The sequence below is a fragment of the Podarcis raffonei genome, chromosome 2, assembly GCF_027172205.1.
Source record: "Podarcis raffonei isolate rPodRaf1 chromosome 2, rPodRaf1.pri, whole genome shotgun sequence".
Classification (NCBI taxonomy): domain Eukaryota; kingdom Metazoa; phylum Chordata; class Lepidosauria; order Squamata; family Lacertidae; genus Podarcis; species Podarcis raffonei.
Window position 1 is genome coordinate 64,526,502 of NC_070603.1, and position 27,268 is coordinate 64,553,769.

The window sequence follows — 27,268 nt, forward strand, 5'->3', positions numbered from 1 at the left end:
TGGGGAGGCACAAGGAGGCCTACCAAGTTCACCTTACTCAGCTTGAGGCCAGTCACTGACAAAGCGCATCCATACAGCTCAGCATCATTACAGATGGCCAGTCAACCTCTGCTTAAAAACCCTCCTTCCTTGGAGGTTTTGAAGCAGAGGTTGGCTGGTCATCTGTCCTGGATGCTTCAGTTGAGATCCCTGGACTGCAAGGGGTTGGACTGGATGACCCTTGGGGGTTCTCCCCAACTCTATGATTGGGCAAACCCAACAGGGAGCTTGACTGGTGAGAGAGTTTGTTCTACTTACCTTTATATGGGAAACTGGCTACTTCAGCAGTGCAGTTCTGAGACCATTTGTTGCCTCCCAACCCAGCTAAAGAAAGCAGCATGGACCCATGAATGATATCGCAGCATGTGAAGCAATGCGGACAGCTTGACTGGGAGAGCTTCAGTTACAGGCACAGGCTCTTTGAATCGGTAGAGTTAACTTTTTGCAAAACTGGGAGAGCAAGCTGAATGTCAGAGAAGCAGTTACTGCATTGGCCTTCTGTTTTGGTAGTTTCCCATCCATTCTCAAATGCTTCTCCCAAGCCACCTTAATATAACACATTATGGGCCGAGTTTTACCCTTTACACAGTGGGCAGCTTTATAATTCCAATAACTGTGACCATTGGTGAGTAGCACAGCATTTGAAGGGAAGGTGTTTGCCTGCAAACCAGGCCACCCAGATATCTTTGGGCTACAGCTTCTGCCATCTTTGGCCATGCTGGCTGGAACTGATGGGAGATGGAGTGAAATAGATGACTACATCTGCCCACCATGCACCAGAGAGCATTGATTGGCTGTAGCTCCTGGCCCCTTCCAAACGATACGCAAATCTCCCTTCCAAATATGGCTGCCGGGCTCGTCTTATTGGCTCATCGCCGACGTGCTCCAATCTTGCCTGCCCAAATGAAATGGCCTCCAGTGCCCATTCTCGATCAGGCCAGCCATGCCCCAGGACCCGTCCATTTCAGCTGTGCTCTTCTACACGGCTGTGTTGGCTCGTGTATCACTTACCTTATGGTGCCGCCTTCTCCTTCTAAACCTGAGCAGTTCCTTGTGCTGCCGGGACACAAAGTTGACAGCGGCGTACTCCAGCAGAGCCGAGAAGACAAACAGCAAGCACACAGCCATCCATATATCAATGGCCTTCACGTAGGACACCTGGGGGAGAAGAGAGGATGAGGTTGGCAACTGGAGCCAGGCGCTCTCCAGCCAGGTAGACCGGCAAGCCTAGCAAAGTCTGCTCCAAGTTAGCCAGCTGGGTTGGTTCGGTTGCATCGCTCTCTGCTTGAGGGAGGGCCAAAGCTAGCATAAATGCCCAGCCACTTTCAACATTCCCAATATTTGTTGATTCATTTCCCCTAGTACCCATTCTCTAGTACAACTAAAAGCCAATCTACACATTCTGCTAACCACATAGCTTTGCCTTTAATTGTAGGAAGAGGTGGGTTTTTTCCAAAGCACTAATATTCAGGTTTTTTGTGTGGGGGAGGTGAATCTGGATTGAGACTCTAGTCGAAGGAATGGGTTGGGGGCTTTAATCTTTCAAGACCTTCCATAATGCAGACCTCTGTTGCTCCTGTTCAGCACATCTGCAATTTGCATTGGACCCCCCCCCCGCACATTCACTTTTCTGGAAACTCCTCCCCCTATGCAAATTGCAGGCATGCCCTCCTACAATCTGGATCAGGTCCATAGGGAGGAGTAATGGGTTAAAGCCCTTTACCTGCTTATTCGGATCCTAATTTGTAACAACTCAACCATGCATACAGACTGGCAACTTGTGTAACCAGTCACTTAATGGCACAGATATTGAAATAGCCAAATATTCTTCCCATGTCTCCTCCTCATTCCACTACCCTGCCTTTCCTCTGCTATCTCCCTTGGTGGGCCTGTTTTCTGTATTGTCAATCCCACAGGGTAGAGATCCATCTTCTTCATGCAGTGCTAGGTGGGTGGCCCTATAATGTATTTATTTATTTACCAGAATGGATATAGTGCTTGCTTCATAGAAGACCTCTAAGCAGTTTATGAAGGAATATAAAACATGTTAAACATCATACAGTGGTACCTCAGTTTATGAACTTAATCCGTTCCGGAAGTCTGTTCTTAAACCAAAGCCGTTCTTAAACTGAGGCGTGCTTTCCCTAATGAGGCCTCCTGCCGCCGCTGCCCTTCTACTGTTCGGATTCCGTTCTTAGACTGAGGTAAAGTTCTCAACCCAGGACACTACTTTCGGTTTTGTAGAGTTTGTAAACCGAATCATTCATGAACAGGAGTGTTCTTAAACCAAGGTACCACTGTATTCGGTTGGTACATAATATAAAGCCTGGTAATACACACACACACACACACACACACACACACACACACTCAGACTATTATTATGTCAATGGAAATGGACTTCCCACTCCTGTATTTTGTCTTACAATAACTTGCCCCATGCATTTCAAAGAGATTTTCATCTCATACCCCATTTCACCCATAATACCTGTCTTAGTTTACTTAAGACAGCTGTATCCTACTGTCCTACACACCATTCTCCAGGCACTTGAGAAATCATCCAGTATTTACAGTCCATTTATCTCACTGTCTTATAGAACAAGATTCGCCCTTTTCTTTGGATCAGGTGTGGGGAACCTTTGGCCCGCCAGTTGTTGCTGAACCACAACTCCCATTAGCTCTGGCCATTGGCCCTTCTTCCTGAGGCTGATGGGAGTTGTAGTTCAGCAACACCTGTGGAGGCTAATGGTTCCCCACACTCACTTTAGGCACTATCCCTTTTAATAACGGTGAGGCAAATATCTCAGGGTCTAAACACAATCTTTCTACCCAAACAGAATGGATAGCTTTTGACCTTTGCTTGCAGTCTCCTAGCACACACAGGTCCACGCACAATAGGCAAAGTCCCCTCTTGTCCTTCGACAGAGAGCGAATGAGTTTGAAACATTACTACAGGATTTAGACAGCACTGAGATAGAAAGGAACATAGGAAGCTGCCTTGTACAGTCATACCTCATGTTACATTTTTTCAGGTTGCGTCCTGTGGTGACCCGGAAGTACCGGAAAGGGTTACTTCTGGGTTTCGCCACTCGCGCATGCGCAGAAGTGCTAAATCATGCTTCGTGCATGCGCACAAGCACCAAATCGCACTGCGCACCTGTGCACATACGGTGCTTCAGGTTGCGGGCTTTTCATGTTGCAAACAGGCCTCCAGAATGGATCCCATTCGCAACCAGAGGTACCACTGTATTGAGTTGGACAACTGGTCCATTTAGCTCAGGTTGTTTCAGAGTAGCGACATTCCCAGAACTACGCCAGAGATGCTGGGGTCTGAACCTCAGGCCTGTTGCATACAGAGTAGATGCTTTGCCACTGAAGCATCACAATTTTCCTGCAATACGGAACCTACTGTATATTTATCAAGTTTCCCCCATGAATAATTCCATTCTTCCCCAGAAATTTCCATTTGTAATTTTGTTGCCTATTTTCTCTGCATATGCTGGGTTTTGCTTTTTTTAAAATATGCAACAACAGAGCAAGTGCTTCCTTTGACTTTTTAACTTGCCTTGTATGGGGCCCAACCATTTGCCCCTCTAAGATCAGTACTGGTAGTGTCTCTCCAGAGTTTCAGACAGTGGACATTCCCAGGAGATGCCAGATATCAAACCTGGGATCTTTTGCATGCAATACTGATGCTCTACTGCTACTGCTGAGCTACCAGTGTTACGTCCTTCAATTGTTCTTCTCTCATCAGTCCTGGCTGAAAGAGAGCGACTGATTTGTACATGCTATATTGTACACAACGGTGGTCTTACATGGCTCATATGCTGTTGAACCTATTGAAAGGATTCATTTTATCCAATCTTTAAACCATGGGGTATTCATGAATTGTAATATCTTCCCTTCTTTATTGAACTAGGGGTCAAAAGGAAGTGAAGCTATAGGGGATCGTGCTGGTGTTTCCTAAATTTGTCTTGGGATATGATGGATGGCACTAAATAGATAATAAACAATGAGCCAGACAGTCATTTATGTCTGGCTGGAAGCAGGAATTTAATAGGAGGGTAGAATCTCAAGCCTATAATGATGGTGAGATTTCTCACGAGAGAACCATAACTTTCCTTTGAGAAGATGGTGTGGTTGATGCATCTTCCTTTTTTAAAAAAACTTCTTTATTGAAATCCCTGGATATCATACACGTTCTTAAATAGTGCTAATAATAATAATAATAATAATAATAATAATAATAATAATCTTAAATAATTTTACTGTTAAATATTAATTTAAACTTATACTTATATGTGCTCTTTCCTTATATTTTCTAAGTAAAAATAAACCAAAGTAGAATCAAGTAAACTAAACCATATTAAAATAGACTTCCCATCATTTCCCGATGTACATAACATTTACAATATTGAATGTACTTATACTTACTACCTTACTCTTAATATATTTTCTAATACTTTCTTATATCGGACCATTTATCCTTATTTATTAATATTTGATTTACACAAGGGTCATTCAAATGCTGCCATAGACATTATATCGTTATTATATTTTTGTAAGGATTTCTTAAACATATCCCATTTTTGAGTAAATTATTGTTTTGTATTTCCCCTTAACCTATTTGTCAATTGAGCCATTTCTGCATAGTCTAGTAACTTATTCTGCCATTCCTTTACTGTGGGTACTTTCTCCCCTTCCTAGTTGATGCACAGACTCCTCATTCACCCCTCATCTATGAGAATTATGCTTTTATTTTTTTCAAATATATTTTGTGTCTATGTAAATGATTGTCTTTATTTCTTCAGGAAACTCAGATGACTGTGTGGGTTTTTTCTTTCATTCTCCAGATGGTCTCCCTAGCAAGGGAATGGACAAACCCAGTCAGCTTCAGTGATCTAATATATATTCCCTTAAAGCAATCAGGATTAAAAGTCCCATGCTGAATGTTACTGTTAGAATTCCTGCTCCATGATTGCAGTCATGGGATTTTTGTCTATCACATGATGGTGTATGTTTTGACTCCACAGAGTGGGAAGTGACGGAGCCAGGATGTTTGGATTACTGTGTTCTGTGAAGTGGGACTATTATCCTTTGTTCTTTCTGTCTGCTGTCTGATGCTAAAGAGAGAGGGAGCCATGTTGCAGTGCTCCGTGTGTGTTTATATGTAAATAAAGCAGATTAGCCAAAATGCTGAGTTGCTGAGGTCTGTTACGCAAGCTGCGAAGACTCTGCGGATCCCTAAGTGTGCCGATGTCTGTTGGCATCGGTCGCTGTGATGTTCTGGTTGAAGAAAGCTTTTGAAGCTCCCGAATGAACGACCAGGAGGGAGAGAACATGCCAGTCAGGCATGTCTCTCTACCAGGGTCCTACTCGAGAGTAAGACGAGCTCCTGACGGTTACTTCTCTGATCACTCTTCACTTTACCCTGTAACTCAGTCACTGTAAGGGAATCATTTAATGTCAAGGTGCTTCATCTCAGCTCATTTGATCACTACACATATTTGGGTGAAGCAAAATCCCAACAGACTTTTTTTTTCTTGAAAGAAAAAGAAAAGACACTTCAGAAGGGGATGATTTGGATCAGAGAAGCCAAAGAGGAAGGAGTACTTAATCCTGCTCTGATAATTTCTCTGCTCTAAATTGCCCCCCCCCTTCCACCAGCTGCTTTCCTCCCCACAGAATTTCACATCTAGGAAGGTAAAGATGCATTTGGAACACTTGTGGGTGTATTGTGCAATGAGAGAAAGCAGCGTGCAGACTGGCAGGGGGGAGAGTTAGGTTAAGCCCACCAGCCTCAATTTCTCCACCCAAAATGATTCTCTCCCCAGATCAGCTTTTCTTTCAAACAGGTTTTATTACATGCATTTGAAAGCAAGGTTTAGTTCAGCCCTAAGAAATGATCCTTTCAATAGGATCCCTTAAACGTGAACTGTAGCTATTACCTGGCTGGCTACTGTCAACAAGAGTTAAATTAGTTCTGCTTTAATGTCTTCTTTTTATTATTATGATTACCATTAATTAATTAATCCATACTAATAATTTTTGACAGTTAATTCACAAGCTGCAATTCATAAGGACAGCTTAAGAGGGGAGAAAACAAGACCATGAAATGGTGATAACCAATATATAAAGTGTTAATCACTAAACTTCAAGTCATTAATATTATATATTTTCTTCTAGGACTAGAGTAAGTCTTCTGGTATAATCTAATTAAAGTGGGTATTCTATAAATGTATATATTTTAAATATACAGCTTTCAAAAAATAATAATTTTATTTTCTTGTTCCTTACCTACTCTGAATCTAATTAAATGCATAAGTACCACTGCTTAAGTATTCCATGGTCTTTTTAGCTGATTCTCTATCTGAGGATCTTCTCGGTTTTTCCCATTTATTTGCAGTCACAATTCATGCTGCAATTATCATATTATTAACCTGTTCTTGGTCGTTTCCAGGGACCAATCTTCATTATATTATCAAAAGCTTACTGGAGAGACAGGTAATACACAAAATACCCTTAAAAAAATAACCTTCGCGACATCATTCGAAAACTGATGGATTTTGCCATTGTTTCACTGCATATGGAAATAATCTGCTCCTGGAGAGATACAATGCCAGTGCAGACCCACTATTTCACTACTGATTTGGTTTAATTTAACTGGTGTTAAACGCTTTATCTTCTGGTGAAGTTATTAACCATTTGGAAGCTTACTAAAGAAAGTGAAAGGGATCCACCGATTATATACGCTAGGGGTTTGGGGTGGAGAATATGGGAAACAGCTGAGGGATATGCCAAGTTGGTGTTTTGAAAGGCGTTAGCTGCAAAAATCTACTTAGGAACATAAAGGTAAAGGGACCCCTGACCATTAGGTCCAGTCGCAGACGACTCTGGGGTTGCGGTGCTCATCTTGCTTTATTGGCCAAGGGAGCCAGTGTACAGCTTCCAGGTCATGTGGCCAGCATGACTAAGCTGCTTCTGGTGAACCAGAGTAGCACAAGGAAATGCCGTTTACCTTCCCGCCGGAGCGGTACCTATTTATCTACTTGCACTTTGACGTGCTTTCGAACGGCTAGGTTGGCAGGAGCAGGGACTGAGCAATGGGAGCTCACCCCGTCGGGGGATTCGAACCACCGACCTTCTGATCGGCAAGCCCTAGGCTCTGTGGTTTACACATTTACCAGATTGGAATAGTTGCCCATTCAGCCAAGTATGTCCTACTTTGACTGGCAGCAGCAGAAGCCTTTCACACCACCTGCAGCCCAATCCTTTATAACTAGAGATGCTCTAACTGAGCTCTGCCTGCTCCCATAGGGATTTCTGAATTACCTGCTTTAAAGAGGACATTTTACCTTGGGCAAAGATGCTCGGGAACCGGAGCTCTGTGTGGTCATAGTGAGCACAGTAGTGATGCCCAGACCAACTCGGGCAGGCGCAGCATCCATGTTGATCCAGAAGGAGATCCAGGAGAGAATTACAATCAGCAGACTGGGGATGTACATCTGGATCAGGTAGTAGCCCATCTGCCGCTCCAGGTGGAAACGAGCTTCTATGCAGGTGAACTTGCCTAGGAACGAACCAGGAAAAGGTTAGCCTAATGGGGACCAGCAGGGGCATGTGAGAGTCTTGATAGGAAGCATTTTTAGGCAAGAGGTCACCTGCTCAAATAGCCATTTCCTACCCAGGCCAGGGATTCAGCTATACAGCTGCAAATATAATGTTTTAAGTGCACTATACAAATGTGACACTAGATGGTGCTGATGAGCTAATGGCAAATTCCACATATATTCTACAACTTTTTTTAAAAAAAAGCATTTTCACAGCGGGTTTTTTATATATACGGTGTGTATATCTATCTATATCTATCTATCTATAATCTATATCTATCTATCTATCTATCATCTATCTATCTATCTATCTATCTATCTATCATCTATCTATCTATCATCTATCTATCTATCATCTATCTATCTATCTATCATCTATCATCTATCATCTATCATCTATCATCTATCATCTATCATCTATCATCTATCATCTATCTATAATCTATCTCTGTGTAGATTCAGCCCTGGGCACAATTTCAGGGCTGCTTCATAGGTGACACTTTCCCTAAGAGGGAAAGATGTGCAGATTGCAACATCCTAGTTAGTGCATATGTTGGGAAATTGTGTTGGGCAGTCACTTCCCAGAGCAAAGTAGGCATAAGCTCTCACTTACTTCCTGGTTTCTTTGCCCTTTGAAACAACAAATCAACAAGTATTTAGCAGTTTCCTATCAGGAATACTAAACTGCAACCCATCTGTGGGGATAGATGTGTGTTCTTCAGCCTGCATATGTCTGAATTGAAGGAATTATTGAAACTGCATGCTCCATCTCTCAAATTAGAGGCATCCCACGTATACAGAAAGCGCTTGTTTACAAAACCTTTCAGAGATTTACTTGCAGATTCTATGAACTGTCAAGTGACCCTACTTTTAAAACAGTACAGAAAATTTAAGGGGTTGCATCTAATGATAGTTCTGCTTAGTGTAAACTCACAGAAATTGAGGAACATGACTCACTAGGTACAACTTGCTCGGAAGATTATAGTAAGAATAATGCGAATGTTTGCTGTATTTTTTGGTATATGCCTTGGGTGCTGTATTCTTTCAGAAAAGGTGAGATATGTTGTTTTGAATAAAATAAATAAATCCTTTCCTGAGCTCCAGCTGCAAAGGCATGCATTTGGGAAAAAAACCAGTTGTGGATCATATTTGCATGTAAAGGTCCTGCAACTGTCTGAACACATTGAAATCAATTGACAAGTCCATACATTTTGATGGGTCTACTCTGAGTATTATTTAGTTGGATATCACCCAAGACATTCTAGAATTAGTAAAAAAAAATTAATGTCACAGGCAATATATTTTCTTCCTGAAAAATTAAGGGGGTTTTTGCTGACATTTTTCTTGTCACAACTGAGATCCTCTAATTTTTGCAGTGTTTCTACCATTTCTACTTTAACTGCAAAGCAAGTTGATTTTTTTAAAAAATTGCCGTAAACCACAGAACCGTTCTCAAAATTTTAAATAAAATTTTGAGCATTTACAAATGTATCCAGTGTTTTCATTTGTTGTTTTGCTACACAAACACACTAACTAAAGTTGCAATCCTTACCTGGTAGTGAGCCCCCCTGATTTTAATAGGACTTACTTCTGAGGAGACAGGGTTAGGCTTGCAGCCTAAGTCTCCTTTTTATCTGAACTTACTGCATGCTCTGCTCCCAATTATATGGGGATTGAGCTCCAGAACTGTGATTATCTATATGTAACAAGAACCAGAGTTTCTGTAGCAATTTTTCCTAGATTCCCAGTACCATTCTGTATAATAAAGGGATTGGTATGACGCCACTCCACTGTCTATTATCTCACCCTTGCCTAACATCGTAGGTTGCGGTGAGAGTGTGGAAACTAACAATGTGATGACTAGGGGTGTTGGAGAATTCTAGTGAAATAGAAACAAGGTTGGAAATCATCAACGTTCACTTACTTATCATTCAGACTGGAAATCAATCCAGCAAATGCTTTCAAGTTGCAAACAACATGTAATTGAATAGGGTTCCCCACCCCTGCCATTTGCATTGCATTTTCTTTGCACTGAAACAAATGGCGGGGAACAACAGAATGACAATGTGACTTAAGCAATTGACTTAATAAATTATGTCAATTGTATCATTTTGCCACAGCAGACAGTGTGCCAAAAACAGGGCTTTTAGCAGAAGATGAACTGCAGTGGAACAGAACCAGAGCAGCATGCAATGAACATGTGATACAACAGAAAATGATGCCTAGTGATGGGATGTTGTCACATAACTAGGAAGGAGGGAGGGTGTTCCACGTCTCTTGTAATATCTAGTTCTGTCTTTAGAGTGTTCTAAACACAAGAAGCTGCTGCAAATAACATTTTGGTCTGATGTAGAAACTTTGCTAACACACTATCGATTAGATGGCTCATTGAACAAGTGGAGTGGTTGGCGTTTATCACTAAAGAGAAGTGCTGAACAAAATGTGTGGAGCCAGAATCTCATCAGTTGACTATTTCTAGGGAGAAACGTTTGGCATATATTGGCCATCACTGACTTGCATTATAATGCTTAGCACGGTAATGCAAGAAGTGCAAGTCCACCACTGACCTGTATTGTAATGCTTTGTGCAGTAGCGCAAGTCCTTTTCTTCCTTTAGGATGAACTGAGGCAGGGTTAAATCATCAGCAACCTGCACAGCTCCTTTCTCTTGCCACTCAAATATCAGATCGTTCATCGTGTAGCCAACTATAAACAGCAGAGGGAGAAACAAAACACTTTAGCATGAACTGTGATTTGCACTGGATTCAAATGCTTGGAGGGGCCAAGAAATAATAGTCCCAAAGTTGCTTAGAGTTAGGTGCATTTCCCAACTCTGAATAGGTTCACTGTGGAAGGGATGTTGGGGTACACACATTTGCAAGCATGGATTAATTTAAAGACATATAAAAAGAAGTGTACACAGGGCGAAATGGCAACGGGGGCTTAAGGTAAAATTCAGATGACCAACTGACATGGCTGACATTCACATCTAGTACAGTGGTACCTTGGTTCCTTGGTTCTCAAACTTAATCCATTCTCGGAGTCCGTTCGACTCCTGAAACCGTTAGAAAACCAAGGCATGGCTTCCAAATGGCTGCAGGAGCTTCCTGCACTCAATCGGAAGCCACGTTGGATATTCGGCTTCCAAAAAATGTTCGCAAACTGGAAAACATACTTCTGGATTTGCGGCGTTTGGGAGCCGATGTGTTCGGCAACTAAGCCATTCTAGAATGAAGGTACGACTGTAGTACAAACATTTTGTCTCTTAACAGCAAGATATACACATATAACGGATGCTGCTCCCAGCCAGGCAGTTCATAATTTACAGGAGGGTCAAAACTAGATGGTGAGGGTAAATGCAGAACTGCTACCTAGAGTGGCCGCTGCTCATTTAGTTTTCTCCTCCCCGTATCTGACACCTACATGCCTTGTGATTATCTGCATTATCTGGGTACATTCTGCATTATCTGGGCTCCGCCACTGGCAGCTAGTGATGTCAAGCAGGGGTGAAGAAATGTGAAACACCACAGCACCAAGAGTTCTACTAGGCATCAGGCAGACACCAGGGAACGAGGCACATGGCAGCCATTTTTGTTGACAGCAGAGCATTCAGCACAAAAGCCTTCATCAACCTGGTGCCACTCAGATATAGCTGGACTACAGCTCCCATCAGCCTCATAGGAGTTGCTGTCCAATACCATCTGGAGGACACCTGGCTGGTGAAGATAGTGCCCTTAAATGGACTCAACAGGAATGAAGGACAGAGGACAAGGGCTGATAAATATTGAACGAGTATTGTATCACACAGTCTTCTCCAGACAAAGGCTTTTTGTTGTTGCCCTCTACCCCAGAGTATTCTCCACTGAGAATCTGTTGAAGCAAGCTAAATTTAAGCTGGACGGCTTGAACACTGGCAGGGAGTGTGATCAGAGAAGCATGAAAACTTGCACATGACAACACAGTCTGTCCCAATGCTTCATCTCTTCCTTCTTCCCTCCGGTTTCTCTTTCATAATTGGAGGATTCAGCTAAGAGCTGAACAGATGATGCAGTGGAAGTCTGTGTGCAGAATGGCAGCTATTTTTAGAGGGGAAACCTTCAAGACTCACAGCTCTCCAACTGCATAATACATGTCTGGACGTCCATGGGGAAGTTCTTCAGATCCATGGGACAAGCCAGCGTCAAGGTGATCCTGTGAAAGGAACGGAGACAGTGATTCGAGATGCTTCAAGCTGATGTGACAAGCAAGTTGCACTAAAGTCATTGGGGTGACAACTGAGGTGAGCAGGGGTCACCCTCAGGCCTAGGGGCAGGGGAGGGAGATACAGAGAGCACAACCCCCTGACTTCTGGAAATAGGGCCATGCTCCAAACATTAACTCCATTAACGCTGCTTAATATTTATGCTCCCCAACATAGATATCTCCACATATGAAAAGGCAGAACATCCAGAGGAACCTATGAGGCAATCTTCCCTGGCTATGTAAATTCAATTAACATTTTTTTGGGGGGGGGCAGGGGCAGGGGTAGCATTAAAACATTAAACTCCCTCAACCAGCAGTTTGAAATGTTCCATCACCATGGGGTATATTGTGCCTAGGCTGATGATCACGTATGCTGAGGTCACAGCTATCAGGTGAGGAGAAAATGTTCCTACATGTTCTGTAGCAAGAGAAACAGTGCAAGCTACCAGTGTCAGAATCAGATTGGACCCATTTTTCCCAACAACAGCTGCAAAAACAGGAACACTTGCAGGTAATTGCATCAGAGAGAGACCCAGGTCAGGTCCACAACATTTTGCTACCTGAGGCGAAGGACGATATGGTGCTCCCTCCCGCAACCCCATTTGCTCTGCAGAAGCTGACTGGCAGCTGAATCGTACAACAACATTGGCAATGCAATAGCACCCTTCTGTGCATAAAAGGGTTGCGGGCGAGTTTTTAAGGGATGCCAGACAGGCCTATGGGATATATAGGGCAGCCGACAACTAACTCATTCTGTCTGCACAAGGATTTTTTAAATCACACAACAGAAGGTTTGCCCCTTCCTTCATTTTGTAGGTGCCCTGTGCTCTGGAGGGATTTGAGCAAACCTATAAAGACTGAAGGGGGTGCATAGGGGGGAGGGGGGAAGCCCTACTGCAACTGGCAGGAACTCTTGTGCTGATGGAATGAGTGGGTTGGATACCACCCATAGCTCTGATCTATGGGTGGAATGACCAAGGGGCTCAGGAGGAATGGCAGATGGAAAGACTGCTGTCGCTGTCTCTCAAAATCTGTCACATGGCATGAGGCAACTAGTGATAGGTTTGACCTTGGAGAGACCCAACCCAGCTGATCCCTGATCTGTTCAATGTACGGTGATGAACAAAAGGGCTAACACAGTCCTACGGAAGATGCTGCCCCCCCCCTCATTGGGGTCCTTTCAGACCCTGCAATGGCCCCTGTTTAAAAAAATATATTTTTTGTTTGTTTGTTTTTCTGCCATTCATTCGAGGATCACAGGGCAGTTTACAATATAAAAACACAAAATTACATAACATAGTAATGAACAAAAACAATAACACACACACATGGTTTAAAAGGTCATAGATTATTTAATTAGCCAAAGGCCTGGGAGAAAAGGGATGTTGTTGCCTGGCACCTAAAGGTGTTGAACAAAGGCGCCAGGCAAGCCTCTCCCAGTATCCCACATCCTGTTTAGGGAGCACAGGGGTGCAAGGAAGAAGGGGGGCATGTCCCATTGCACGAGCAGACTTCATTCCCCCCCAAACATACTCAACTTAGCACACACAACAACTTGACTCCATAGGACTTTCTTCTGAGTAGGCATGACTAGGGTCATACTGTAGATCACTCCACCTTTCCCAACACCAACCTCCATGAGTATTGCTCCTCCGTATACCTTTCAGACACGAGAGGTATGAGAACACATGTCTCTCACCTCTCCGAACAGAACTATAAATGGTAGGTCACCTTTGGTGGCAGTTGTTTTATTACCTACCTATTGTTAGCTGGAAAGCATTTCAAACAGCTGTGTGAATTAAAGCTTTAGGTTCCCAAAGAGCTGGGCTACGTGCTTGGACTACGGCTCTGCTGTCTGCTGTTTGAACTGAAGCCACCTCCTGGGTCCCCCCCTCCTTCCTTTTTTGTCTGCATTACTACACTGGCTGTTTATTCTGTTCCTCGGCACACCAGCACGACACCTGCGACATGAGCCAGGTGTCCCCGTGGGATGTGCCCCTGTGCATTTTGGGATTGCACTGCAAGTCTTCAGCGAGCCAGAGTTTGCAAACATTGCACGAGTTCACAGAAAGGTAGTCTTTAGAATCCATTGTCAGCGCTTTCGCTCTCTAGCATTAGGCTGCACTTAACAGGAAAATTGCATATTCTTAATTGCATTCTTTTTAGGAGAGCGGGGAGGCGGCGGGAAGGGAGGTTTGGAGGTGGCTAGAATGGATTATTTCCAAATTGAAATCAGTGCGGTTATCTCAGTTCACATAGCATTAATCTGAAATCCAATGACCCAGAAATAACTGTGTTGAGAAATGGTGGGGGGGAAAGCCAGATCTATCTGGTTCTACTGTGTGATTTGCCCTCTCTCGAAATAATTTTCATTCTCCTCCAAGCAAAGGAGACTGAGCTGGAACATCTTTTAAACTGTAATATACCAGCGTGCGGAGAATCCCCTTATATATATTCTCAAATTGTACCAAATTTTCAAAGAAGTGCTGCTGCAAAGGGCAGCACTAATGTCTATCGCCTGTTCTCTAGATTTTTTTCATAGAATCTCTGTGGTCCACTGACGTATTGCCATTTTACAAAGCAAGACTACGTACAGTGGTATCTCAGGTTACGAACTTAATTCGTTCCAGAGGTCCATTCTTAACCCGAAACAGCTCTCAACCTGAGGCACGCTTTCACTAATGGGGTCTGCTGCCACGCCACTGCTGTGCAATTTCCGTTCTCATCCTGGGGCAAAGTTCCCAACCCAAGGTACTACTTCCAGATTAGCGGAGTTTGTAACCCAAAGTGTTTGTAACCCAAAGCATTTGTAACCTGAAATACCACTGTACTCAAGATTTTGTAGCAGTGAATCAGGCACAATGAATCACGGTAATGTGATCCTGAATATGGCTGAAGTTTACACACCAAGGGTGGGAAACCTGCTCCAGGCTGGGATTGGCCTTCTGGGTCTCCTCCTGACCATCAGCTGTCTGGCAGGGAGCAGCTGAGAGGTCAAAGGGCAAAGTGTGCAACTGCAGTTCCTTTGTCTGCAAGACAGTCAAGGCAGAGGGGAAAGTGTCTCGGCAGAGAGGCAGATGTGTTCCTTACAAATACTCAAAAAGTCATATGTGAATTTTGCAATTGCCTGCATGTAGTTTTTGGGATGCACATGCATTTTGAAAGTTGAGGTTTGAAACAGTTGTATGGCAGGCCTTGCAGTTTCGCCGTGTGTTGAGCTTATTTGGTGGATACTGCTTGAGATTACCGAGTTGCTTTTCGCATTTTGCATAGTCAGGAGATATAAAGGGTACGAGAGAGAATCTCCTGCCCACCACCATTCACAAACCTTGGGGGAGAGGGGGAAAGGCTACGGAGAAAACGAAAAGGAAAGCTTCAGTGTATCTGTTTACATGGCAAATAGTTTTGTGCGGGTGTATATGTGTAATTGTGTGCCTTCTTTTGGCTCTCACTCCATGCACCTCTTGAATGCAACCCCTGAGCTTTTTCTACTAGGAAGCACAGCTCCTGCCTTGAAAATGGCATCCCATCCCTTCTACACAAACCTACTTTGGTGGGATTTGTGTTGGAATAGATATGCATGGGATATTGCTGCATGTGTTTTTTTCTATAGAATCTAAGAGGCACCATGCCCAGCCTGACTAATGTGTCATATGTTAAAGAAATCTAAGATAGTGGAAAAGTTTAGTGCAGCCCCTGGCACACTGGCCCTATTGTTTGCCCTTCTGATATAGGAACAAACCTTGGTGCCTGCTGGACCACACCTTGTTGTCAGTAACCCTAGCCATCTTAGATCTTGTTAACTCATGTAGTGTAAGAACAAACAATTATCTCAGGGCTGAATTGGCCATTAAGCAAAATAAGCACTATACAGTCATACATCATGTTATGTCTGCTTCAGGTTGCAGGTTTTCGTCTTGCATCCCACAGCAACCCAGAAGTACTGGAATGGGTTACTTCCGGGTTTCGCTGCTCGCGCATGCGCAGAAGTGCTAAATTGAGCTGTGCGCCTGCGCAGACACAGCACTTCGAGTTGCGGGCTTTTCACGTTATGGATGGGCGTCTGGAACAGATCCTGTCTGTAACATGAGGTACCACTGTAATTTTCCATTGCCAAATTTACCATGGAATATATGGTGCAGCTGAACCAGGTTCCGCACAAAAGGCTCCCACAATATGTGTGTCATAAGTTCAGTGCAACAAAAAATGTAAAAACAAGATTCAGTCATGCTGAACTTTATACAATAACTGGAGAAGACAATATTTTACGGTTTATTATTGTTTATATTTCAAATTAGATATCTATGGGGGCACCAAAATCTTTTAAGTGCTTAGGGCTTCTAAAGGTCTTAATTCAGCCCTGAAATATCTTCACATGATTTCATGCTTTTGCAATATAATTTTAAATGGAACATTACTCCAGAATTCATGTTGCAGTCTAGTTCAAGATTCAACATGTGAAGGACCCACACCCTGGAGACTTGCGAAGGGTCTCCATGCTTCCTTTTCTCACCTGATACTGTACAGGACATTCCCATTTCTGGCGATGCGCAGAAGTTTGTTATCTGTGGTGATCTCATGGAAATGAGCCCCTTTTTCATTAGCAAAGAACAAATCGGGTTTCCAGATGGAGTCCAACATGGATGGGTCCAAGTCCAAGGAATCATCTGGATACTCGTTGTATGCCAGCCGGGGGTCATTCCACTGCTGCCGCAAGAAAATATTCACTCTGTAATCCTGCATGGAAGAGAGAAAAGCAAAGTTATGGGATGCCCCAAGGAAGGTATCAGAAATGGCCAGAAACTGCAATGCTAAATGCGGCAGGAAGGGCACTGAAAAGCAGCTGAGACTAAATGAACAAAGCAAATGCAAAGTCTTTACTACTGCTAGGGTCAGGGTCTTTCTCTGCGAGTTTCGCTGCTGGTGCTATTTCTTCAGGAAGTGCCTGTATTTTTAGCTCTGTAGCCAAAGGGGTTATCACAGGGCAAACAGCTGCAGCCAACACCTGTTCCATGCTTCGATTTTCAGACCATCCATTGACAGACCAGGGCTGTAGTTTATCAGACTGAAGAGGGGATATTCTCCAGGCTCATGGAATAGGCACTGCAGGATCCTCTCCCAGGTTGGGCTGAGGTCACACAATGATGAAATACCTCTTTGGTATATTGAGAATGTGCAGAGGATGGAAGGTAGTTCTTGGGAGTATTCCACCTGTTTCTCAAGATTAATGGTAATTTCCAGAGCCTTTTAGAAGCAAGCAAGCAAGCAAGCAAGCAAGCAAGCAAGCAAGCAAGCAAGCAAGCAATTCTACAGTTGAATTTCATAACAGCTCTATGAGATCAATTCTGTTTTGCACATGGGTCTCCCATGGCCAAGATCTGGGGATACTAAGGAGAGAGAAGATTGGGCAAGGGAATGGCTTGCAACAGAACAAAGCCCAGAAGACAGTGCTCAGCCAGAAGGCTCTGTGAGAAGAAAGCCCCATTAACCAGCACTGCTGCTACCTCTCCAACCCAAGAAAGTTGCCCCATCCTCTGAAGATTGCCTACAAACTCTCAGTAGAACAGGAGCCCCCATCCCCACCACTGCCTGAAGAATCAAGCACTGATAACTTTCCCAGAGGGTGTGAAGCAGGAAACCTTGACCTACCTCTACAGCTCATTTGAAGTTCTGATTGTCTCCAGACCTTTCCTGGAGCAGCATCCTAGCTCGCTTGCTGCTGAGTGCCTGTATCCATCTCAAATTTCCCTCAGCTCCATGTGGAGCTGTCCATGGTTCTGTCTCTGTGCCCTAACCCTTGTCCCACTTGCCTCCTCCTCTCTAGAACAGGATAAAGGGGCTATCAAAGTTGAGAGTGTGTGGCTTAGTCGATATCATCCATGCACCTGGGTTGACTGGACTAGATGGGCCATTGGCCTGATCCAGCAGGCTCTTCTTATGTCCTTATGACTGTCAGAGAGTGTGTGTTGGTACTGCAGGCTACATGGAAACTCCAGGAGACTGTAAAGCACTGAACTGCAGTTGCTGGGAGAAATAGAGGGACGGCTATTGTGTGTTCATGGGCACTGGGTTTGCCATTGTGCAAATCAGGGTGCTGGATGATGAACCTTTGATCTGATGGAGCTCTCTTCTTCTAGTGGCTTGGAGAACTGCATCTCTGATGAGCTTCCATTGCCACTTCAAGACATTTTTATGCACCTGGGTTGACCGGGTTACCTCTGATCTGTGGATTTTCATGCTGTCATATGTTGTGGATTTTTATTATGTTTTCAGATGTTCTACTTTTTGTTTGATCGCTTTGTTGTTGTATTGTCAAATTTGTTTTGATTTTTTTTAAGAAACCTATATTTTTAAAAAAGAATGAAAGTGCTACAGTATATGAAATAGGTAAAATAAATTAAGTAAATAAATAATCCAGTATGGCTTTTATATTCTTACTTTTAAATATTCTTCAGGTAGATCTTTACAGGTATAACAGGGGAGTGTGCCTTCAATATTTTATCAGGTAAAACACAGTGTTCCTCAGCTATCAGACCTTTGTGAAATTCTCCATCAGACCATACTAATTTCATTTTCAAAATATGTTACTTGCTCATTTTTTTTTAAAGTTTCCACTATTATTTGAAACTAGCATGATGTCTCAGGAAGAGAGTGCGAGCCTGCACGCATGAGGTTCTGGGTTCAAGTTCTGATGGCTTTAGGCAGCAGAACAGTGAAAACTATTGCTTGAAGTCTCACAAAGCTGGGCTTGAGATCCTCAGTCAATAGTTCAGATTATACTCCTAGAGTAGATGGCCAGAATATACCCTGCAATATTTCATCCTCCAAAAGAATAGTAGTTAAATCATATACAAATCAATGAACAAATGTTCGTGTTGCACATTATTTTTTTAAAATAGGAAATAATAAACATCTGGGAAATTTTTCTTTTTAATCATCATGATTTTTTTTAAAAAAACTTTTAAACAAATATCCACATTGCATAGTATTTAAAAAAGAAAACAAGCAGCATCTGGAAGATGCTTCCAAAAAAACATGAGAATTTTTTAAAACATCTGTTAACGGGATCTAATTTGAAATGTTCCAAATATACACATTTTCAGCCTTAAGCTGTGCTTCTAATATAAGGAATGATTTCGGGCATGTGATACCAGAGCCAGTGTGGTGTAGTGGTCAGTGTCCAATTAGGATCTGGGAGATCAGGGTTCAAATCCCCACTCAGCCATGAAGCTCACTGGGTTACCTTGGGCCAGTTCAGTCTAACCTGGTTCACAGGGTTGCTGTGGGGATTGAGTGAGGAGAGGGAGAACCATGTATGCTACCTTGAGCTCCTTGAGGGGCAAGGCAGGATATAAATGCAATCCATCCATCCTCTTCAGCTGTGACATGGGTTTGCCCAATGCATGTGAGGATGTTGTGAGTAGACCCAGTCTGCATGCCTCCCCCATTTGAGCCCTCACAGATTCTTTTTTCAGTGCCTAAAGATTGCAGGCCACAATGTGACAGAATGGAAAACAAAAACAAAGCCAGCACAAGAAATGAGTTGAACGAAGGAGCCCTTAGAGATGTCATGGATAGGGAGTTGGTCTTAGACCTGAACCCAGCCAGGAAACTCACTGAGCAGCCCTATCAAACAACCTCACAAGATTGTTGTGAGGATAAAGCGAAATAACTGGCATAGCTCAGTGGCTAAAGATATGAGCAGAAACATCTCAGGTTCAAGCCCCACCATCAAGAAAGAATCCAGAGGATGGCCTTAGGGAAGCCAGCCTCTCTTTCCCTCTCCATCTGAAAATAAGGAGATAATGATACTAATTTCCTTTACAGGGCTGTAATCACGTATATGAAGTTCCTCGAACATTCAGATATTCCACAGAAATGCTAGGGATTGGTGTTCTAATCCAATATATTCTGCCTGAGCAACCCCGAGGAGAACAGAGATACAAATCGTGTAACAAATAACTTCTTTTTGCAGGAAGAGTCATAGCTCAGCGGTAGAGTGTCTATTTTGCATGCCAAGTGTCCCAGATTATTTGTTTATTTCATTTATAAATCACTTCCCATGAGGCAACCTGAAGCAACTCATAATAAAAACGCATATAAAACAGTTACAAATATAAAAGACACTAATACAATTGCATATGCATAGTTTAAGACAATAACAGGGCTTGCATGGAATCACTACCCACCCAATACAGATGTCAACTGAGGTAAAGTCAGTTAAATTCCTGGTATCTCCAGGTAAAGCAGCGCCTGTCCCCCATCTGAAACCTATGAGAGTTGCTGCCAGTCAGGGTAGACAATACTGAGCTAGATGGACCAGTGGGCTGACATATAAGGTAGCTTGCTTTGTTGTGTCTTATGTTCATAAATGAGGGACACGGGTGGTTCTGTGGTCTAAACCACTGAGCCTCTTGAGCTTGCCGATTAGAAGGTTGGCAGTTCAAATCCCAGTGACGGGGTGAGCTCCCGTTGCTCGGTCCCTGCTCCTGCCAACCTAACAGTTTGAAAGCACACCCCAAAAGTGCAACTAGATAAATAGGTACCACTCTGGCAGAAAGGTAAACGGCATTTCCATGCGCTAATCTGGTTTCAGTGTTCCGTTGCGCCAGAAGTGGCTTAGTCATGCTGGCCACATGACCCGGAAAAACTGTCTGTGGACAAACGCCGGCTCCCTCGGCCTGTAAAGTGAGATGAGCGCCGCAACCCCAGAGTCGTCTGTGACTGGACTTAACTGTCAGGGGTCCTTTACCCTTTTTTATGTTCATAAATACTCAAATTCTAGTCTGGGGCAACATGCTGATTCCATCTCCCTTCATAGTATCTAGCTTTCTTCCTGTGCCAAAGAAGAGAAGGACATGTGGTGTGTGTGTGTGTGTGTGTGTGTGTGTGAGAGAGAGAGAGAGAGAGAGAGAGACAAAGCAAGAGTACACAAATGGGGCTGACCCTATTAGAGATCCCTGTTGTTCATAGGGGTGTCCCATCTAGCTGCAAACCCAGACAGTATTGCAGACTTTATGGGCTTGCCCTCTAATTTAATGGAAACTTGTCTCGCCCGTGCTATTGAGAATGACATTTGCTTCACTGTCTCATGTCTTACAGCTCCCCTGTGCTGTCGCCAGGCCAAGCCAAGCCAGACCCTTTCCCTGGACAATAGGTGGTAGCTCTGGTTTCCTATGTCTGACCAATGGCTTCCCTTTGCCATCTGCCCTCCTGGGCTTCATGTGAGAAAAAAAGCCCTTTTCGCAAACAAAGGAGGCGATAAAAGCTCCCGGTCCCTTCCTTCATTTGCATTTTCAATGTGCTTGAGGAATGGCAGGTCATAAACCAATTTCACTGCCCTTGACCAAATTAATTGTTAGGATTAGGATTTATGGTTTTTATTTAGTGCTTTTCTTACTTGGGATGACCTGAAGCAGTGAGTCAGACGCCGATAATAAAGTGAAGGTGTGTGCAGAAGCCATTATATGTGTGCTCACTAGTAACTAATACATAACTGCAGACAGAAGCAGCTGATCTTTTCTCTTAATGCAAATCAATAGTGCTTAGAATTACTGCCTATTTTTGGAAATTTGCCCTCAGCTAGAGGTGTGTTGAAAACCGTCGTGAAAGCAGCCTTGAATGTGCACGATAGAGGAGTTCCCCCAAACTGGAGATAGGTTTATAAATGTGGAGCAAGGTGGCAATTGAACAGCTGGAGTTTAATGGAATTTGCTCCAGATATTCTTGGAACAAAGCTGCCAGCTTATTTACAGTATTCATACATTTATAAACTGTCTTTCATTATAAAGCAACGAGGCAGCTTACAGAATGGAATCAATACAACAAAACAGGAAGACCCTAAAAGCTCAAATACCAGAATTTCCTACAGAGGTGGTACTAAAAAAAGCTCCAGAATGCAGTCAGGCATAGGCAAGTTTTAACCAATTACCCTTGGTGCCTACTGCATATCTATGGGAATGTCATTCCACAGCATGGTGGCCACTGGAGAGAAGACCCTTCATTGTGCTGCTGCTAGACAGGTCTCCTTCCGGCATGACATGACTAGGAGGGTCTCTCCCAAGCATCTCAATGAACAGGCTGGATTGCTCTGCTTTCCTATGGACCACACCAGCGAGGCAGAGATGGGGATCTTGTCATCTGGGCAGCCCAGGAGCTCCATACACATGGCCAAGGCTTGCACCCTGGGGAAGTTGTTTCAGAGTTGCTAACACAGCAGTTTGACTTCACCCCTGGTGGTGCCCTCCACTGTCTCTCAAGACAGATGGATGGCAACAACAATAAAGAGACTTGACCACCATGTTACTTGCCTTGGTAACTTCTAGCCTGGGTTATTGTAACACACTTTACACAGACATGTCTTTGAAGAGGGTTCAGCAACTGTTGCTGGTCCAGAATATGGCAGTCAGGTTCCTAGTTAGACTAGCCAGTCATTCCTAAAGCCTTTATTAAGACAAGCATGTGCTGTTCTACCACTGAGCAACAGTCCTTCAGCAGACTTTGCTACCCACAGCTGATGTCTATAAATCTGCTGAGGTTCCTGCCAGGGACCTTTGGGTGTAGAAGTCCTGCTTCTCATTGGCTCTGGCCTCCCCTATTTCTATTCTCCCTGCTTGAAGCGCCACCAGTCAGAACTGGTTTCAGCCCACTGCTCTGGAGACATTCCTAGTTCCTGGATGTGTAACCATATGGCCAGTACAGGAGTGTACCAAGGTTACTGGGGCTTCTGGTATTCCCTGCAGTGCACTGTACAGTAGCAGCACGAAAAGAAGATGATTTCTTTAAATAAATGAATGAAATCCATGTAAGATTCCCATAATTGTAACCATCAAGCCCTTATGTACCAGGCACAAGCTTATGATGCAAAACTATATTATCCTGTGGGCAGATCCAGGGTTTGATTTCTACTAATATCCAGTGTACTGTGTGGAAATGTTCTACCTGCAGGAAAGATACCAGTTGCTTGGAATCAACTAAATTCCAAGCAACTGGTAAGCCAGCTCCTCAGAAGTTGGGAGAGCACAGTGGGGCTTAGGCCTCGCTTGCGGGTTCCCCACAGACTCCTGGTTGGCCGATATGAGAACAGGATACTGGACTACATTGGTCCAGCAGGATCTTCTATGTTCTTAAGGACTTCTGACTTCAGTGTATGCTGAACTGCATTAGGCAAACATCTTCACATCCTTCGAGCACAGTTAATATCCTTATAGAAATTCATGACGTGTTTGCCTTTATAAAGTCCACCTGTCACCACAGGCGCTTTTGCAGTGCTAATGGCACCACATAACTTTCTCCTGCTGGCTCTCCACCTCCATTTGAACTTGAAAGTATGCCTCTTAGAGGCATGAATAAAATTTTATTCCCTGCTCTTTTGCGAGAAGGGCTGGGCTCCAAGAAGTCACCTTCACATGTTCTGGCTAATTACCCATTTCCTCCCCAAGGTAAGATATCTTTAGAAAACTGTTGAATAGCTGAAGACAGCCAATAATGGGATTGGCCTTCTGCACAACTAACCAGTCACACAAGTCTGAAGTCAGGTAAGAAAGACATAGTTAAAATAGGGGCAGGAGGAATGGACAACTTTGAAGAGAAGAGGCTCGAGTCTCTATGGACAGCAGCTACCTGAGCAAATCAAATGCATCGATTCCCTCCCCTTTCTGTTTGTGAAAATCAGTGATGGCTGCAGTCAGTGAAAATCAATGTAATTGGCCTAACAGGCAGCAAGAAAAAGACTCTTTTGCTTATTCAGCTGCAAACCGGCCAAACGCTGGCAGGTTAGCCCTGATCCTGTGCCTATTTCATGTAAGGCATGAAATAAATCTAGTTGGAGAGGAATTCCAGCAGGAGCTACTCGATGTTTATTGCCTTGCATGATGAAAAGGTGCAAGGGCGATTTGGGAAAGCAAGGATTTTATGGCTTGGGGAACTAAGCAGGCTTTGAATAAATGGAGGTTTGAGCAGAGTCCTTAACTGTGGGAGATCGAAGGAAGATACCAGGCACCATTTGGGAAAGGGCTGGAGCTCAATGGTAGAGCATCAACTGCATGCAGAAGGCTCCAGGTTCAACCCTTGGTTTCTTCCAGGGTGTATTTGATTTAAATAACAATTTAAATCACTAGTCAGTAAAATTTGATTTAAATCTTCTTCTTTTTTTTTTTACAGAAAGACTCATTCTTGCTGGTATAATCTTAATATTTACAACCAAATGAAGGTTTCATTTTTGGAACCATAAATTTTCAGAGACGTTTTTACAGTTCTATAAAAAATTACTGATCTGGTTATACTATAAGAAATACATAGACTGATAATTATGAAATTATTGTGAGGTTTAATAAGTTAACTGTTTATATTTGGACAACTTTTCTGCTGTACTTTATTGGAAGGAGAAAAAAAATCATTTCCTTAATAACAATTTAAACAATTTATTTAACTAAAGCAATAGCATTAAAGCATATGTATCCATGTTTGTTAACTGATGTGGTTAAACATTTTTTTTTTAAAAAAACTTAGACTGAGATATAGCACACATGAAAAACTTAAAACAGAGCCTTATTTCCTGATGAATAGCCTTTGGACTATAATGTAACTTAAATGGAAAACTATTTTTAGAAAGATTTTTCCTCCAAAAGCATTTTATTTTAAAATATCATCATTATTCTTTTTTAAAAAATCCGATTTAAATTAAACATCCATATTTTTTTAAACCATTGATTTTTACCCACCCTGGTTTCTCCAGATAGGCTGGGGGAAAGCTCCTGTCTGAAATCCTGGAGAGTCACTGTCAGCTAGTGTAGACAATACAGTGGTTCCTCTGGTTATGAACTTTATTTGTTCTGGAGGTCCGTTCTTAACCTGAAACTGTTCTTAACCTGAGGTACCACTTTAGCTAACGGGGCCTTCCACTGCCACTGGGCTGCCACCGTACGATTTCTGTTCTCATCCTGAGGTAAAGTTCTTAACCCGAGGTATTACTTCTGGGTTAGCGGAGTCCGTTACCTGAAGTGTTTGTAACCCAAGTTGTTTGTAACCCGAGGTACCACTTTACTGAGCTAGCTGGACCCATGGCCTGACTCAGTAGAAGGCAGTTTTCAATGCTCCTATGGGCCTCCCAAAGGGAAGGCTGATTTTAGTGGGATTATTATTATTATTAGTTATTAAATTTGTGTGATTCTATACAATGGAATGACTCCAGAGTAAGGGCATTTTCACACATGAAACTGAATTTGGGTTGTTTGATAACAGGAACATAAAAAATGACATCTCCTAGGCTGGACATCTGACTCCTTGGACTGTACTATCTTATGACCCCACGGTGGAAGGTCGTGTGGATCCAGAATTGGCCTCCACAGTCACTTATGGACTCACTGTTAAAACCCTGTTTATAGAAGACAATCTTACTCGGCTATGAGTGATTGCCAAAGAAAAAGAAGAAGACTATCTTATATTAACAGCACTCACACATGACATGTGTACAGTGAGAGAGGTTCAGGCGAAACCTCTAATGTCACTTGGGGCTGCAACCCTAGCACATTTATTATATTATATTCTCTATTTATTAAATTAATGAATTAATTTTAATTTTAATTAATGAATTAATTTTATAATGGAATGATTTTAGGATGTTGTACTATTTTATTGTTGTTAGCTGCCCTGCGCCCGGCTTCAGCTGGGGAGGGCGGGATATAAATAAAATTTATTATTATTATTAAAACATTTTACAGTCTCCCTTCAGCACTTATGTACAGGGTGGTGTACAAACTAAAGCAAAAAATGATCACACCACCATAGATAGGACCATAAAATATAAATCTATAAAATCCAATCAAAACAGCTTTAAATGACAGTAAAGCACTTCTCTGGTCTCGATGAAATCTGGATGAAAACAGCAGAATTCACTTCAGAGGAAACATGAATAGGATTGCACATTAGGTTATTTTAGGCATGCACTGCCCTGGTCAGCAATGTAGAAATTATTTAATTTCTTATTGAACAACATTTGAATTCTTTTTTGTTTGAGGAATCAAATGTCTTGAGTTATCTCTGGTTCTATGATCCACATACATACCATACATTTAAATCACATGGCTTCGTCCAAAGTGCCCTTCAAAGTGTAGTTTACTTCTCTTTATAACTACAAACCCCAGCCTCCTTAACAAACATTTTCAGGTCACTTCTGGGTTCAGTGTGATGTGTGTGTGTTTGCAGTCAAACACATATTGAAAGGGGGTTGCTTGTATACTTCCTGGGGAGCTGCAGTCAACGTCCCTAACAAGAACACCAGCATAATGTTATATCTCTGCAAGCTTAAGTTGCCTTAGTGGATTAGTTTGAATCCATTTCTCTCTTGCGATGCACAAAATTACAACTGATCCCTGAGGCCAGAAATAGCAATTATCTTGGCGAACTTGTGTATCCAAACCAATGTAATGAGAACGCAAGGGCAGGGGGCAGATTTATGGGAAGGGTTTGGTAAGCCTGCTCCTCCTACAGCTGTTGATTCTTCTCAGGTAGAAACCTTGCCCCATTCCTGCTTTCTTCTCAGACTGGCTTCTCAGTCTACTTTTGGAACATGACTGGGGTTGGGTAGTGAATGACAGCATGGGACCATTTGCTAGAGAATTCACGAATAAGGGAAAGATTAAGCAGCTCCCTCATGTCTCTATGCACATGTATCCACAGAGTGAGCCTCCTTCCACCACAAAGTTAGGCTTGAAATAAGCATTCTTTATACTTGATTGCTCTCGCGCTCTCTCTCTCTCTCTCTCTCTCTCTCTCTCTCTCTCTCTCTCTCTCTCTCTCCTCTCTTGTGTACTTCTTCCATGGGCCAAAAAAGAGGAGCCACATCCACATTAGAGTTAAGGAAACCCATGGTTGCAAATTCTGTCTTTCCTCATAAGCACTATCCTCATCATATATGACCTGACCGTTCTTTCTTCTGAATGCTCTGATAAGCTTCTTCTCATTTTTTGAGACTTGTGGCTAGTAAGCAGAAAGTTGCCTATTATGACCCATTTATCCCCCCCCCCAAGTCCATTCTTTGATTGAAAAGTTTGTGCCCGGATGACTCCTAACAATTATTTTCGGCTATTTCCAGCCTCTGGTTTCTGGTGCCCTTTATATTAATCTCTGTAGCTGCTGTGGGTTGCACTGCAGTCTCCTATAAGGTTACATTTGATTTAACCTTTTGAAGTGAGATGGATAGCATATGAGATTTCTTTAAATAGATCAAATTATATATAGATCATATAGATACAAAAGGGCACAATAGAATGAGGATTCCAAATGTCAGCTCTTGATCTGTAATTTAAGCTTGCATTGGTAACTTTTGCTACCAACTTTGAAGTTGGGAGGGGTGACCAGTCTGATAGCCTAGCCATT

The 27,268-nt window shown here is 42.9% G+C and overlaps 2 protein-coding genes across 2 annotated transcripts in view; both read right to left on the bottom strand.

Annotated features, from left to right (window-relative positions):
* Positions 1 to 27,268, bottom strand: part of SPARC (secreted protein acidic and cysteine rich) — a 184,248-nt gene that overhangs the window by 128,374 nt on the left and 28,606 nt on the right. The gene's annotated exons all lie outside the window — the stretch shown is intronic.
* Positions 1 to 27,268, bottom strand: part of GLRA1 (glycine receptor alpha 1) — an 87,594-nt gene that overhangs the window by 9,157 nt on the left and 51,169 nt on the right. The window contains exons 4-8 of the mRNA XM_053377062.1: positions 16,404 to 16,627; positions 11,757 to 11,839; positions 10,217 to 10,354; positions 7,395 to 7,609; positions 1,051 to 1,197 (exon numbers count right to left, since the gene is read on the bottom strand). Coding sequence (XP_053233037.1) covers positions 1,051 to 1,197; positions 7,395 to 7,609; positions 10,217 to 10,354; positions 11,757 to 11,839; positions 16,404 to 16,627 — 807 coding nt within the window. The remainder of the gene's footprint in view (positions 1 to 1,050; positions 1,198 to 7,394; positions 7,610 to 10,216; positions 10,355 to 11,756; positions 11,840 to 16,403; positions 16,628 to 27,268) is intronic.